We start from the raw sequence: 15,507 nt of genomic DNA, 5'->3' as shown, positions 1-15,507 counted from the left end.
GAAAATCTGAAGTAAAACAAGGTAGCCAAGTTGCTGTCTGCATGAATCTGTCATGAGAGGGCATAAAATATTATCCAATACTAGTAGACAATGGAAAGCCTCAGAGGTCCATGCCTTCCCAGGGGAGACGCTCCAAGAAATATCTTTACTTCTACTTGTTGTTTCCTCTTTCTAAGTGGGCACTATTCTGCAGCACACTTCAAAAGAGGAAAAAACTCTGACGATTGTTTCTGTGGGCGGGAAAGTGTACCTTCCTACACAAAAACAATCCTGCCTGTAAACCAGGCAACCTTGCACCATGGTGTAAGGGTGTCTGCGTTGGTGCTAGGCCGCGGTTTGTGCACCAGCTTAGGCAGAGAACAGGAATGCATCATATCTTGACAGATAAGGTGCCTTCCTACTCTTTTCCTTCCATACAGTGCAGCAAGATGTCTTGGTGCGTTGTGTTGTATGAAAATATTATAAATCTGGGCCCGAGACTCTAGGGCAAGCACTTATTGATCCTCAAAAGTACTTGTTTGTTGATGAGATCCAGGGAACGTCTGAGCACAGACTGTATCATTTTGTCTTCTACACTGAGACTTTTGCTGATAAAGTCTGCATTTGTACACATTCATTGTTCGGACATTAGTTTGTATTTAAAACAAGGATTAATGATTTTATCTTCATTTGTTTCTCTTTATAGAGAAGAGGAAACTTCAACCACAGATGTACAAAGGTAAATGCATTTTCAAGAATATAAGCAAACATTTACACATGTTTTGCCATAGGATATATTTTGATTAATGTTTGTGCATTTTTCTTATATAGCTTATCACAGTTTTGATCATACTACTGATCATACTGATAAGTGCTTAGCTCTTACCTTGTGTCCCTACCAACACACCCTTAGCACGTGGCCATGATTCTGAATGAACCGTGGTGTAATTGCTTCTACTAGATTTGGAATACCTGCTTTGCAGCTCCATCAGAAAGCTGACAAGCAGTTAGGAACCAAGAGCCACAAATATTAATAGATTGCTTTGGCCTTGCATCAAGCAAGCTAACATAAGGTTTAACAAGCCACACAGGCCCACCTTGTATGGCCCTGCATTGCTTAGTCGTTCTGGAGTAACACAACGTAGGGCAAGTCGGGCTGGAGTTACTTTGCCCTTAGAAGACATTCCATGGGTGGAGCGAGGGTGTTACCACACATCCATCAATGGATTCTGAAGCATTTCCATATTTACCAACCCTGTTGCCAAATATCTTTATATTTTCTCCCCGTTGTTTCCTCTGCTGCACATATAGAAAGAGGAAAACAACTCAGAGGACTGTTTTTGGGCAGGACCATGGTGCAAGTGATGTTTGTTTTGGTGCTAGGCAGCAGTTTGTGCATCAGAGCAGGCAAAGATCAGAAATGTGCCATATTGTTACACATACGGTGCATTCCTGCCCTCTTCTTTCCATGCCACGTAGCACTGTAAGGTGTTTTGCTGGATTTCGTTGTGTGAAAAAATGATGAGGCAGGGCCCGTATATCAATTCTTCATAGAATAGGTTATAGGTGTTCACAAACATTGTTCAACTGTCCCACAACAGAAATCCTTGGCACAGATCTCAATAGATCACTCACCTTGTGTGGCCTTGCCTGGCTTTATACATCTAGGGCCCGATTCACAGAACTAACTTAAGACAAAATCCTAAACTTACTACCATTTTCGTATTCACAGAAGGCACTTACTCATTTTGGTATTCACAAAAGACACTTACTCACTTCAGTATTCACAGAAGTTAGAAGTCCTAACTTTAGGACTCCTAAATGCCTTCTGTGAATACCGAAAGTCTTAAAATTAGGATTTTTCTCAGTTTAGGAGTCCTAAAGTTAGGACTCCTAACTTTACTACTACTAAACTGAAAAAAAACTAATTTTAAGACTTTCGGTATTCACAGAAGGCATTTAGGAGTCCTAAAGTTAGGACTCCTAACTTCTGTGAATACCGAAATGAGTAAGTGCCTTCTGTGAATACCAAAATGGTAGTAAGTTTAGGATTTTGTCTTAAGTCAGTTCTGTGAATCGGGCCCCTAGAGTAATGCAACGGAGCACAAATCGCTGCGTTGTGTTTCTCTGACCTGGGAAAGCTTTCCATTGGTGGAGCGTGGGTGTTCCCATGCATCGACCCCTGGATTTTGGTGCATCTCCAGATTTTCCATTACTGGTAAACCTGGCAATGCAGCAAAACCCCACACCTCCCCAGTTGGGACATAATGAGGGGAAATATCTTTGTTTCTCCTCCTTACTTCCTCTTCATATGTGTGCTGCACCAAAGGCTAAAGTAAAACTTTCTAAAAGTTGCATTTTCAGAATTGAAATTTAAAATGCAACTTTACCATAAGTTGTGATTTAAAATTGTGATTCCAGAGAAAATGTGGCGTAACAACCAGAGCCACGGACTTGGGGAACCATGTCTAGCCTCGGCTCAACATCCTGTGATTCTGGGCAAATCAATTAATATCCCTGTGCTTACCAAAAATGAATGTGTCCTTGTGTAATGTAACTGGTGTTCATGTAAAGCGCTCCAATACCTTAGGGTCGAGTTTGCGCCAGATAAAGCTGCAAAAAAAATAGACACCAGACTTTGGGGTCTTATCTCTTCTCAATCTCTTCCCTGGTCACCAGCAGACTCGACTACGGCAACGTACTCTACGCCGGAATAAACAAAAACCTTATGCACAAGTTACAGAAGATCCAGAACGCCGCCACAAAACTTGTCCTCAACCTGCCAAAACACTGCCGCATCTCCCAGCACCTGTGCAGACTCCACTGGCTCCCCTTTGAGGAGAGAATCACCTTCAAGATGCTCACCCACGCTCACAAGGCCCTCCATGGCACTGGACCAGCATACCTGAACAGCCGACTCAAATTCCATGCACCGCAAAGGACCCTACAATCAGCCCAGCTCTCCTACGCCGTGGTCCCCCGCACAAGAAAGACCAGAACGGGAGGCCGCTCCTTCTCCTTCCACACGGCCAAAGCATGGAACGCCCTTCCGCTCCACCTCAGACAGACAACATCGCTCCCCATCTTCACAAGAAACCTCAAAACCTGGCTCTTCAACAGACCCCCTCCTTGATGGAATGGAACCTGCACCCCCCTACCCCTAGCGCCTTGAGACCCTTACGAGTGAGTAGTCATGCTTTAACAAACCCCTGATTGATTGATTGAATTGGAAATTACACTAAGGCAGTAAGGCAATCCAAATGTCAACCTGTGGGAGACATAGGCCATGCCGTAGTGAAAATAAGTTGAAGTGTTTTTCACTACCAGAACTTTTAAAACTTAAAATGATTTGTCCAGCTTTTTAAATACACTACACTCTGCTACTGGGGCTGTCCAGGGCCTACCCTATGGGTGAATTACATGTAATAAAAAGGAAGGTTTGGGCCTAGCCAGGGGGTTATCCTGCAAGGTTGGCAAGGCAGTTTAAACTGCACACACATGCTCTGTAATGGCAGGCCTAAGACATGCTTGAAGGGCTGCTGAAGTGGGTAGTACAATCAGTGCTTCAGGCCAACTGGTAGCATTTAATTTACAAGCCCTGGGCACATGTAGTGCACTTTACTAGGGACCTATGGGTAAATTAAATATGCCAATTGTCTATATGATAATGTTACCATGTTTTAGGGAAAGAACTTAAGCAATTTAGCACTGGTTAGCAATGGTAACGTGCACAGAGTCCTAAGGCCAACAACAATGAACTCAGCAAAAACAGGAGGTCTGAAGGCAAAAAGTTACGGGTAACCATGACAAGGATGCCAAGTCTAACAAGCACATTTTGTCTAATTGTACTGCAGAGAAATTGTCTTCTCCCAGAGAGCTGGGGAAGGCAGCTGACAAGCGGGCTAGAACCAGGGTGAAAAAAGGTCCATGGTGGGAGTGACCACAAGAAGGGTGCTCAGACTTGTGAGCAGGGGAAGGAGGTGAGAATCAACAAGGATAAAAAGAAGGGGTTTCTAAAGGCCCCCAACGTTCTTCTCAAGCGAGGGCCCCCAGAACTCTCCCCAGTCTATGGTTACCAAGTTAAGAATTTGGATCCTGCAAAGGCTTCTGGGGCATGCTTTGACTGTCACCAGTCACGGAAAAAGAGAGGAGATCCAGCATGTTCCAACATCCCCAAGTGGTGGTCAAACCAAGGGATAGACTAGCATAGGTGTGGGGATGGAAGTGTACTCTGGGAAGGCCAGAGGATATACTGAGGCTACTTTAGTTTTCCTGGTGGTTTGGATGTTGAAGCTCTGGCTGTCTTACCTCTAAGCTTGGAGAAGTATAGACAAGGCCAAAGATCAATTGGACTGAAGTAGAGGCTCTGAGGGATACAGGTGCCAGTGTCACCATGGTGGCATCCAAACTGGTTTCCCCGGACCACCTGGTGTTAGTCAGCAGGTGCCCAGTGCTGACAATAAGACTAAGTTCCATCCAATGCCCTTGGTAAGCTTAGAGTGGAGAAGGATTACTGCCTTAAAGAAGGTGGTTGTGTCCCCTGCCATCCCAGTGGAGTGTATGTTGGGAAATGAATGATCTAGAGACTTCTGCATGGACAGAAGTCCAAAGGAAGGTTTGTGCAGAAATGCTGAGTCTCCCTGGGTGGCTGTGTGTTACTACCATAGCACAAGCAGCACATCAGTGAATTCATGGGAGCCTGGGTCCTGCAACAGTGGCCCTAGGGACCCAGAGTAGGAGAAATGGAGTCTGCTAAGGCAGCTTCAAAGAGGTCACATGACCAGGTGGAGAGTTCACCTGAGGTAGATGCCCTGGCAGCTGGGAGGGTAACTGAAGTTGAAGGAGCCTGGCGTAACCTGGCAGAGCTTCTTAGTACAGGGGGACCCTTCAGAGAGGACCTATGCTAAGGGCAAAAGTTGAGTCCTACTCTTGAAGGACTCAGGCAGAGTAGCTACGGAGAAGATGAGCTTCTCTACACTGTCGCCAGGGACCCCAAACCAGGGGCTGCCTGGAGAATGTTGGTACCCCAAGTGTATAGAGACTTTATTCTGACCTTAGCTCATGACATCCCCGTAGATGGACATCTAGGACAAACCAAAACCTGAGACAGGTTGGTTGCCAATTTTTATTATCACCAGATGTCTGAAAAAGTGAAGGAGTTTTGTCACCCATTATGTCACTTGTCAAGCCAAATGCAAGACCGGGGGACAACCAAAGGCTCCCTTAATTCCACTTCTAGTGGTTGGGGCTCCCTTTGAGAGGATACGGTTTTACATTGCTGGTCCTCTTTATTCAGCAGCTGCATCTGGGAACAGATTCATTCAACTGGTAGTGGACCATGCCACTAGGTACCCAGACACTATTCCCCTCAGGACTGCCACTGCTTTTGCAAAAGAAAAGGTCTGACTTTATATTTTTACCACTATGGGGTTTCATAAAGAGGTAGTTTTAGATAGAGGAACAAACTTCATGCCTGGATACACAAATGTGCAATGTGCAATGAATGTAGTGTGAAAGGTTAAACAAAACATTAAAGGACATGATTGATAATGGGACTCCCTGAAATTCTCAGAAAGAGATGGGATGTCCTGTCACCCTGTATCTTGTTTGGCTACATAGAGGTGCCACAGAAGGCAGTTGGCTTTAGCCCCTTTGAACATCAATCAATCTATCAATCAATCAATCAGGATTCTTATAGAGTCACCTTTTAGGGTCTCAAGGCTCTGTGGGGGGGTGGAGGGGACGGGTGGGGAGATCTGGGGTTCAGTCTGAGAGCGAGGTCTTGAATTCCTGCCAGAATGGTGATTGCCCGAGATGTAGAGGCAGGGAGTTCCAGGTCTTCACAGCAAGGTAGGAGAAGAATCTTCCTCCAGATGACCAAGATGACCAAATTATGTTTAGCCCTCCTGTAAGAGGTCCATTGAGTGTAGACAGGTAAGACTGGGAGACGAATCTCAAAGAGCCCAAGCAAGACATAGCTGAATACCTGAAGAGGGCACCAAAAATCTGAGCGTCAGCCAGGAGCTTCTCAAGCTCAGGCATGGTCAAATATCAGCACTGATTGAGTATGAAGCAGGCCAGTTGGTGTGGATCTTGGAGGCTATGGCTCCCAGGGCCTTCTAGGACAAGTGGGCTAGGCCCTACTCAATTTTGGAAAAGAAAGGGGAATTCACCTACTTGGTAGAGTTAGGCACCCCAAGGAGCCCTAACATGGTACTCCATATCAATCGCCTGAAACCATACCAAGACAGGGCTCAGATGACCATACTAATGGTCACTAATGTTGGTCAGGAGGAGAAAATTGAACATCTCCCTGACTTACTGTCAAACAACCTGCAAGATGGCGCAGTGGAGGATTTTTTCTTGTCAGGCTCCCTACTGACCAAGAGCAGACATATTGCAGATAAGTAATAAATTAGTTTCCTGAGCTCTTCTCCTTGACCCCTGGTTAGACAACATGGTGTGTACATGATGTAGACACTGGTGACTGTCTCCCTGCCAAAAATAAGATATACAGACTGTCTGACCATGTCAAAAGTTGCATCAAAGCTGAACTAAGTAAGATGGCAGAGCTAGGGATGATATAAACTTCAGAAAGACCCTGGGCCAGCCCAGTAGCACTGGTCCCCAAACATCACTCAAAGGGTAGAAAACCAGAGATGAGGTTTTGTGTGAATGTCAGGGGTTTGAATGCAGTGACTGAACCTGTTGCACAGCCCATCCCAGGGAACTGTTGATCTCATTGACCGACTGGATGCAGCCAACCTGCTAAGTACTTTTGACTTAATATCATGGTACTGGTAGATTGGACTCACCCATGGAGCAAAAGCAAGCTCACCATTTTTGACCCCAGAGTTTCACTTTCTGTTTAAAGTGATACTCTTTGGTCTGAAAAATACACCTGCCACCTTCCAAATGCTGGTGAACAGAGTTCTCTCAGGACTGAACATCTTTAGTGCAACAAATCTGGATGATATTGCTGTATTTAGTTCCATCTGGGAGGATCACCTGGTCCACCTGATGTAAGTTTTACAGGCCTGGCAACAGGCAGCCCTAACTATCAAGGCCAGTCCATTTCAGATCGGGCAGAGTTCTGTTGTCTACTTGGGCCACCTTGTAGGTAGAGGCCAAATGCAACATCTCCAATCCAAGATTGTGGAGTGGGAGGGTCTCAAGACAAAGTCTCAAGTCTGGGCTTTCTTTGGCTTGACTGGGTACTACAGGAGGTTTGTGGAGGGGTATGGCACCATTCACTCAACCTGCCTCCAAAAACTTGGAAAGGCCAACTGAATTGGCATCGGGATGCCAAAAGGCCTTTGACACCCTGAAAGAGGCTATGTGGTCAGCGCCTGGCTGAAGGCACCCGAATATGGAAAGGAGTTCATTGTCCAAACAGACCCTTCTGCACATGGGACTGGGGCAGTGTGGTCACAAACAAATTATCAGGGCCAGGATCACCCAGCTGGCAATATCAGGAGGTGAACCCTCCTGAAAGAGCAGCGTTGGGGCACCATTGAGAGGCAAGCCTTTGTTGTTGTTTCATCCCTGAAGAAGCTGAGACTCCACTTGTTTGGGACAGACATATTGCAGGCAAGTAATAAATTAGTTTCCTGAGCTCTTCTCCTTGACCCATGGTTAGACAACATGGTGTGTACATGATGTAGACACTGGTGACTGTCTCCCTGCCAAAAATAAGATATACAGACTGTCTGACCATGTCAAAAGTTGCATCAAAGCTGAACTAAGTAAGATGGCAGAGCTAGGGATGATATAAACTTCTGACAGACCCTGGGCCAGACCAGTAGCACTGGTCCCCAAACATCACTCAAAGGGTAGAAAACCAGAGATGAGGTTTTGTGTGAATTTCAGGGGTTTGAATGCAATGATTGAACCTGTTGCACAGCCCATCCCAGGGAACTGTTGATCTTATTGACCGACTTGGACGCAGCCAACCTGCTAAGTACTTTTGACTTAATATCAGGGTACTGGTAGATTGGACTCACCCATGGAGCAAAAGCAAGCTCACCATTTTTGACCCCAGAGTTTCACTTTCTGTTTAAAGTGATACTCTTTGGTCTGAAAAATACACCTGCCACCTTCCAAAAGCTGGTGAACAGAGTTCTCTCAGGACTGAACAACTTTAGTGCAACATATCTGGATGATATTGTTGTATTTAGTTCCATCTGGGAGGATCACCTGGTCCACCTGACGTAAGTTTTACAGGCCTGGCAGCAGGCAGGCCTGACTATCAAGGCCAGTCCATTTCAGTTTGGGTAGAGTTCTGTTGTCTACTTGGGCAACCTTGTAGGTAGAGGCCAAGTGCAACCTCTCCAATCCAAGATTCTGTAGTGGGAGGCTCTCAGGACAAAGTCCCAAGTCTGGGCTTTCTTTGGCTTGACTGGGTACTACAGGAGGTTTATGGAGGGGTATGGCACCATTCACTCAACCTGCCTCCAAAAACTTGGAAAGGCCAACTGAATTGGCATCAGGATGCCAAAAGGCCTTTGACACCCTGAAAGAGGCTATGTGGTCAGCGCCTGGCTGAAGGCACCCGGATATGGAAAGGAGTTTATTGTCCAAACAGACCCTTCTGCACATGGGACTGGGGCAGTGTGGTCACAAACAAATGATCAGGGCCAGGATCACCCAGCTGGCAATATCAAGAGGTGAACCCTCCTGACAGAGCAGCGTTGGGGCACCATTGAGAGGCAAGCCTTTGTTGTTGTTTCATCCCTGAAGAAGCTGAGACTCCACTTGTTTGGGACTTACTTCAAAGTTCAAACTACACACATGCCTCTTAGATGGTGGATGCAGATGAGAGGAGAGAACCCAAAATTGTTGAGGTGGCCCATTTTCCTACAGGGTATGGACTTTACAGTGGAACACAGACCTGGGACAGACCGTGCCAATGCAGATGGCCTTTCCAGGGTTTTTCACTTAGACAATAAGAACTACCAGGGTATAGGTTAGTCGCTCATCACCTTTTGTCTGGTGGAGGTTATGTAGGAAAGTTCCCTTTTGTGTCGTCACCCGCACACTTTTTGCTCCAAAGCTGATGGTTATGACTCTGAAAGTGGTGGAACCTCCTGCCCAGGCCTCAGTGCCAGTGCTCTCTCCCTAAAACATGATGTAGCAAGTTGATACTCCCAGTAGGCAAGGACTTTAATCCCCTCATAAGTCCCTAGAAAAGATCAACCAAGGGTACCAAGGGTACCCAGGGCGTGGGTGTTAAAGGGGTCACCAGGACCTGAACCACTATTTGTGCCACCCTGAGTGAACGAAGTTAAGAGATGACAGCAGGCCTGCCATTGCAGACTGCAGGAACAGTGATAATTGCTCCAACTTGAATTTGCTCCCACCATGTGTGTGAAGGTCAAAACACTGTCTTTAATATATGTCAGTCATCTAAAGATTGGTCTCAAAAGCTCAGGTGGCAGGGTACAGTATAGTAAAGGTGTGGACATATAAATGCAAGTTTTGACATCCCTATTGTAGTCCTTTCCATTAAAGACTATAATAAGTGATCAGCAGTCCACAGGATAACATGGCCTGGTGGCCGACACACTGGAGTTTGCCAGGTCCATTATGGTACAGGTGCATATGGTCATGTGTGGTATCAAACAATGTGCCTCCTCACATCTGACATGATGTTACTGTCAGGACTTAAGTGGCATGCACCCTGGTGGCTACGCTAGAAACCCCTGATGAAGGGCCATCACTGACCCGAAATGCCTTGGGTTGAATAAATATTTGTGTTAAAATACAATGGCTACCAAGAAATCATTGGACCAATGGCATTGATTTACTGAATAAATCACACAAAGATGATTTAGCACTGGATTAAGCATCAATATTTTGATCAAAAGTTGTATGTTAAGTGTTTGAATCAGATTATGCAAACAGCATAGTTTGCTGAATAAGTGCTCCTGTCAGTTAGGCAGGGATTTCTCCCTCCTAACACTCTTGTTCGCATTTACCTTAGAAGTTGCCCACCTTTTCGTCCCATCCTTTCCTGATCTCTGTCTGACAGCCTGCAGCTGTCATCGCCCAGACAGGAATCTGAGCTCCTGCCCGTTAGTGTAAACACTCCCAGGAGTCGGAAACAAAGACCTGGCTGGGAAGAAGGTTTCATGTGTTTCCCTTGTGGCCCATTGCATTTTTCCCTATGTTATCCCAAATGTGCATGTCTTAGGCCGCATTTTCACTTGCACATGTTACTATGTAAACACACTTGCTTTGTGCCACACTGTACATTCACACAGAACCTGCTTATGGGGAGAGGGCAGAGGTGTGGCGCAGCGGCCATGGTGGCTGATTCCGGAGTGCAGGGCTCACGGTTTGATCCCCGGTTCCAGCGGCAGCTCAACATAGCACCATGTGACTCTGGGAAATAGCTCACTAAGGGGCATATCATCAACGGCCAGCGATAATTATCGCTGGCCGCTCTTAGCGTTAAAATGTTTAACGCCGGCTATCGCAGATAATTATCGCCATGCTAGCGCTGTATTAACAACGCTCAGTGCAATGGCGATAATTATCCTAGCAATAGCGATGTTTTCCATGGAACATCGCTGGTTTTCCAGCGATGTTCCATGGAAAACGGCGATAGCCTTGATAATAGGGCCTGTGGTCTTAGCCACACAATCCACCCCCCCCATGTTAAGTATGCCTTAGTCAGGAATTTAACAGACGTTAAATTCCTGCGTTAAGGCATACTTAGCGCGATTTAAATATTCACTTCCCCGTATTGTAAATATCACGAAGCTGCCTTCGTGATATTTACCCAAGTTGTTTCCACACACACGCCTACTTTGCATCTCATTAGCGATGCAAAGTTAGGCGTGCTGGAAACGGGAGCAAAGTCAGCAAAACACGCGATAGCGTGTCTTTGCTGATAAGGCGATAAAATTATCGCCGCTTTTCGGCCGAAAGCGGCCGCAAAAGCGGCGATAATTTGTTATCACCGCATTGTTAATATGCCCCTTAATCTCCCCAACGGCCCCCAGTGCTGTGAGACTCTTAGGGGTGAGTAGTCTGCTCTTACAAATGACTGGATTTTTATGTTCTGTTCTTTTTCTGGTTTTTGGAACATCCTAGACAAGGTCAAATAACAATGCCCCTTGTTATTCTCGCTGGTCAGGCACTAGCACCATGACATAGCACAAGAGCCCAGCTGCTGTTTATGAGCAAATAAGTCTTGTCATATAATCGAGTTAGAAAACACTCATGGAGCGAGAGTTCAGAGACCAGATAGCTCTGTTTCTGGGCAGAATCCCTGCTACAGAGGTAATGCCTCCCTTCCTGACAGGATGGCTAGTGAAGTGGTCCATCAAGACGGTGAGCTTTGAAGCATGCACTGCCCTTGATATGCACGCAGGCTGACTCCCAAAGTAGGAAGCTGTCCTCCACCTGTCCTCAGACGTATTTGCACCCAGGCTAATGGGAAAATTAGTTAGTCAGAGGGTGTACACCCCCAGCAGGTTACCCAGACCGCTAGGTTGGGGTCCTGGTCTGTAAAGCAAGGGAAAGTTTCTGCCATTTTTAGAAGTGGCAGGATAGAGGATTCCCGGGTACAAGTGTCTGCCTATAGCCTTGTCTTTGTTTGTGAGTGGATATCACAGGGAACTGGTGTCTGCAAAAGCCCTGTCCCTTGTTCCTGAACGCATGTAAAAAGACAACAGTGTCTGCATGTGGCCATGCCCTGTATTCCTGGTTGGAAGTAATAAGAAGCCAGTGTCTCCAATTAGCTCTGACTTTTATTATTGAGCAAGTTTAATAGAACCTGTCCCTCATTGTTGGATGGAGTGAATAGGAAACTGGTGTTATCTGCATGCAGCCCTACCTATTGTTGAATGGATGTAATAGAATGCCTGTGTCTGCATGCAGTCCCGCCCCTTATTGTTGGATGGATTTAATAGGAAGCCAGGCGTCTTCATGCAGTCCTGTGCCTTATTGTTGGATTGATGTAATATGAAGCCGGTGTCTGCATGCAGTTCTGTCCCTTATTTTTAAATGGATGTGACAGGAAGAAAGTGTCTGCATGCAATCATGTCCATTATTATTAGATGAATGTAATATTAGGCCGGTGTCTGCATGCAGTTCTGTCCATTATTGTTGGATGGATGTAATCTGAAGCCGGTGTCTGCATGCAGTCCTGTCCATTATTGTTGGATGGATGTAATCTGAAGCCGGTGTCTGCATGCAGTCCTGTCCATTATTGTTGGATCGATGTAATAGGAAGCCGGTGTCTGCATGCAGTCCTGTCCCGTATTTCTGGATGGATGTAATAGGAAGCTGGTGTCTGTATGCCGTCCTGTCCCATATTATTGGATGGATGGAAATTGGAAGCCGGTGTCTGAATGCTGTCTTGTCCCCATATTGTTAGATGGATTTCTTAGAAGCTGGTGTCTGCCTGCAATCTTGCCCATTATTGTTGGATGGATAAAATAGTAAGCCTTGGTCTGCATGCAGGTCTGACCCTAATTGTTGGATGGATTTTTTACGGAGCTGCTGTCTGCATGCAATCCTGTCTCTTATTGTTGGATGGATGGAAATTGGAAGCTGGTGGCTGCATGCAGCCCTGTCCTTTATTGATGAATGGATGTAATAGGAAGCCTGTGTCTGCATGCAGCCCTGCCCCTTATTGTTGGATGGCTGTAATCAGAAGCCGGTGTCTGCTTGCAGTCCTGTACCTTATTGTTGGAAGGATGTAATATGGAGCCAGTGTCTGCATTCAGACCTGTCGTCTTATTATTGGATGTATGTAATAGGATGCCAGGGGGCACATTCAGACCTGTACCCTATTGTTGGATGGACGTAATAGGAAGCCGGTGTCTGCATGAAGTCCTGCCACTTATTGTTGGATGGATGTAGAAGGAAGACGGTGTCTGCTTGCAGTCCTGGCCCTTATTGTTGGATTGATGAAATAGGAATCTGGTGTCTGCATGCAGTCCAGTTCCTTATTACTGGATGGATGTAATAGGAAGCTGGTGTCTGCATGCAGTCCTCGCCCTTATTGTTGGATGGATGTAATTGGAAGCTGGTGTCTGTATGCAGTCCTGTACCATATTTTTGAATGAATGTAATAGGAATCAGGTGTCTTTATGCAGTCCTGTCCCTTACAGTTGGATGGATACAATAGGAATCTGGTGTCTGCATGCAGTCCAGTTCCTTATTGCTGGATGGATGTAATAGGAAGCCAATGTCTGCATGCAGTCCTGGCCCTTATTGTTGGATGGATGCAATTGGGAGCTGGTCTCTGTATGCAGTCCTATACCCTATTTTTGAATGAATGTAATAGGAATCAGGTGTCTATATGCAGTTCTGTCCCTTATTGTTGGATGGATGTATTAGGAATCTGGTGTCTGCATGCAGTCCAGTTCCTTATTGCTTGATGGATGTAGTCAGAAGCCGGTGTCTGCATGCAGTCCTGTACCTTATTGTTTAATAGGTGAAATAGAAAGCTGGTGTCTGCATGCATGGAGTCCTGTACCTTATTGTTGGATAGATGTAATCAGAAACCAGTGTCTGCATGCAGCCTTGTCCCTTATTGTTGGATGGATGTAATAGGAAGCTAGTGTCTGCATGCAGTCCTGTACCCTATTGTTGGATGGATGTATTAGGAAGCCGATGTCTGCATGTAGTCCTGTATGTTATTGTTGGATGGATGTAATGGGAAGCCGGTGTCTGCATGAAATACTGTCGCTTATTGTTGGATGGATGTAATAAAAAGCCAGTCACTGCATTGAGCCATGTCTCTTTTGCGTAGATGGATGTAACTGGGAGCCTATCTTAGATGCATCCCTGCCCTTTGGTTCAGCAGGTCTTGTGTAGAGCACAAAAAGTATTTGACTTGATTTTTTACTCATACTGGAACCATGAGATACCTTTTAGTCATGGATTTACAAGGGTGTGTTTCTTTTTAGTGCGGACAGAGTCACACTCCTGCTTCTGCAGTCTTTTCTCCTCCTCTCAATCTTTGTCCAGTGTAGATAATAATGTTCTACCTCAGGTCTGACCCACCTAGAGATCATGTGATAACACTGGAGAGGGAATGTGCTTCTGAACCATCATATAGCAAACATGATCCCAGTGAACTGGAGATAATCTTTCTTATAGAACATGTCTGAAGGCATTTCCAGGTTTTATGGTCAACCTAAAGGTAGCTTATCTTGATTAAGAGGTTTCTAATGCTTTGGGTTTATTGATACTGTCTCATGAATGAAGAGCTGTGGACAGACAAGAGGATGCACAGATGGACGACGGGGGGGGTGGATAAAGGAAAAAGGGTTGACAGAAGGAAGTGGATGGGCTTAGAAGGGTGGAGATAGATCAGAAAGAAAGACTTGAGAGCTGGACAGACAGGAGGATGCACAGATGGACGGTGGTGGATGATGGAGAGATCAGAGGGGTGATGGACAGATGGAAGGATGGATGATAGCAGGAAGCTGCTGGGCTCAGTGGTGTGAAGACATACAAAAAAGGAGGTCCTGACAGCTCAACAGAGTAACCTTGTCTTTTCCTCCTCAGAATCCATCTTCCTGGATCCGATCACAGCTCATCCTGCACTCAACATCTCTGCAGATGGAAAGCGTGTCACAAGGCTTCCTATCAAACAAAATGTTTCCAAGAATGCAAAGAGATTTTGGCAACCTTCGTGTGTTCTTGGAACTGTAGGCTTCACCTCTGGGAAGCATTACTGGGAGCTGAGGGTGCCCAAAATCAGTTTTGAAACAATTTCTGTAATAATGTGGTACGTAGGGATAGCCAGGCAGTCTGTTACTATGAATAACTATGTACAGAGCGTTTGGCCTGAGAGTGGCTTCTGGGTTTTGGCACACTATGCATATAGTACTAATATTCAACCCGCAACTGCTATTCGTTTGAGATCGCTACCATTTGTAAGACACATTGGAGTTTACCTGGACTTCGAGGGCGGGCTGGTGTCATTCTTCAATGCTGTGACCCAGGAGCACCTCTTCACCTACACGGATACCTTCACAGAGAAGGTCTTTCCTGTGGTTTGTAACTATATGTACTCAGCCATAGAGCTGAGTTAAACAGTGGAGGAGCAGGCCTGTAGATGTGTGTCTTTGATAAGTTCTAGAATTCACTTCCTTAGAGGAAGAGCTGCTGTAAATCATGTTCAGAACTGATTACCTATTTCAAAGCAATAATTTCCATTTATAAAGATGCTAGAGTTAGGATATGAATTGTTCATGTGTTTTGGTTCATGCTGAAAGTTGCTACAACACGTCTACAAAAGTAACAGACATTTGTTTCTGCCCCTTGAAGGCTTAAAATAAATAATGTGCTAGTTTAAAGGTCTTGCAAGTCTGTTGTCATTGCTCTCACCTCAGCACTCATACTGTCAGGCACATTCAGCCTATGGATCACTTCATTCTGCTAGACATTGAGACTTAAGGTAGAAAATAGCTAATTGGGTCAGGTACCTGCTGCAGAAATCACATTGTAACCTGCAGACTACAGCGGCTTTCACGTTTTTTGCAAGAAGAAACTTCTATTTAT

At 45.6% G+C, this 15,507-nt stretch overlaps 1 protein-coding gene across 1 annotated transcript in view; it reads left to right on the top strand.

The window, feature by feature from the left end:
• The window catches only part of LOC146861811 (CD5 antigen-like), a 446,048-nt gene extending 430,743 nt beyond the window's left edge, over positions 1-15,305 (top strand). The window contains exons 6-7 of the mRNA XM_085640972.1: positions 686-718; positions 14,509-15,305. Coding sequence (XP_085497098.1) covers positions 686-718; positions 14,509-15,038 — 563 coding nt within the window. The 3' untranslated portion in view covers positions 15,039-15,305. The remainder of the gene's footprint in view (positions 1-685; positions 719-14,508) is intronic.
• The last annotated feature ends 202 nt before the right edge of the window (positions 15,306-15,507 follow it).

The sequence above is a fragment of the Triturus cristatus genome, chromosome 2_2, assembly GCF_964204655.1.
Source record: "Triturus cristatus chromosome 2_2, aTriCri1.1, whole genome shotgun sequence".
In the NCBI taxonomy this organism is placed as follows: Eukaryota; Metazoa; Chordata; class Amphibia; order Caudata; family Salamandridae; genus Triturus; species Triturus cristatus.
Note: the sequence above shows the minus strand (reverse complement) of the source record. Positions and strands in the feature narration are given on the sequence as shown.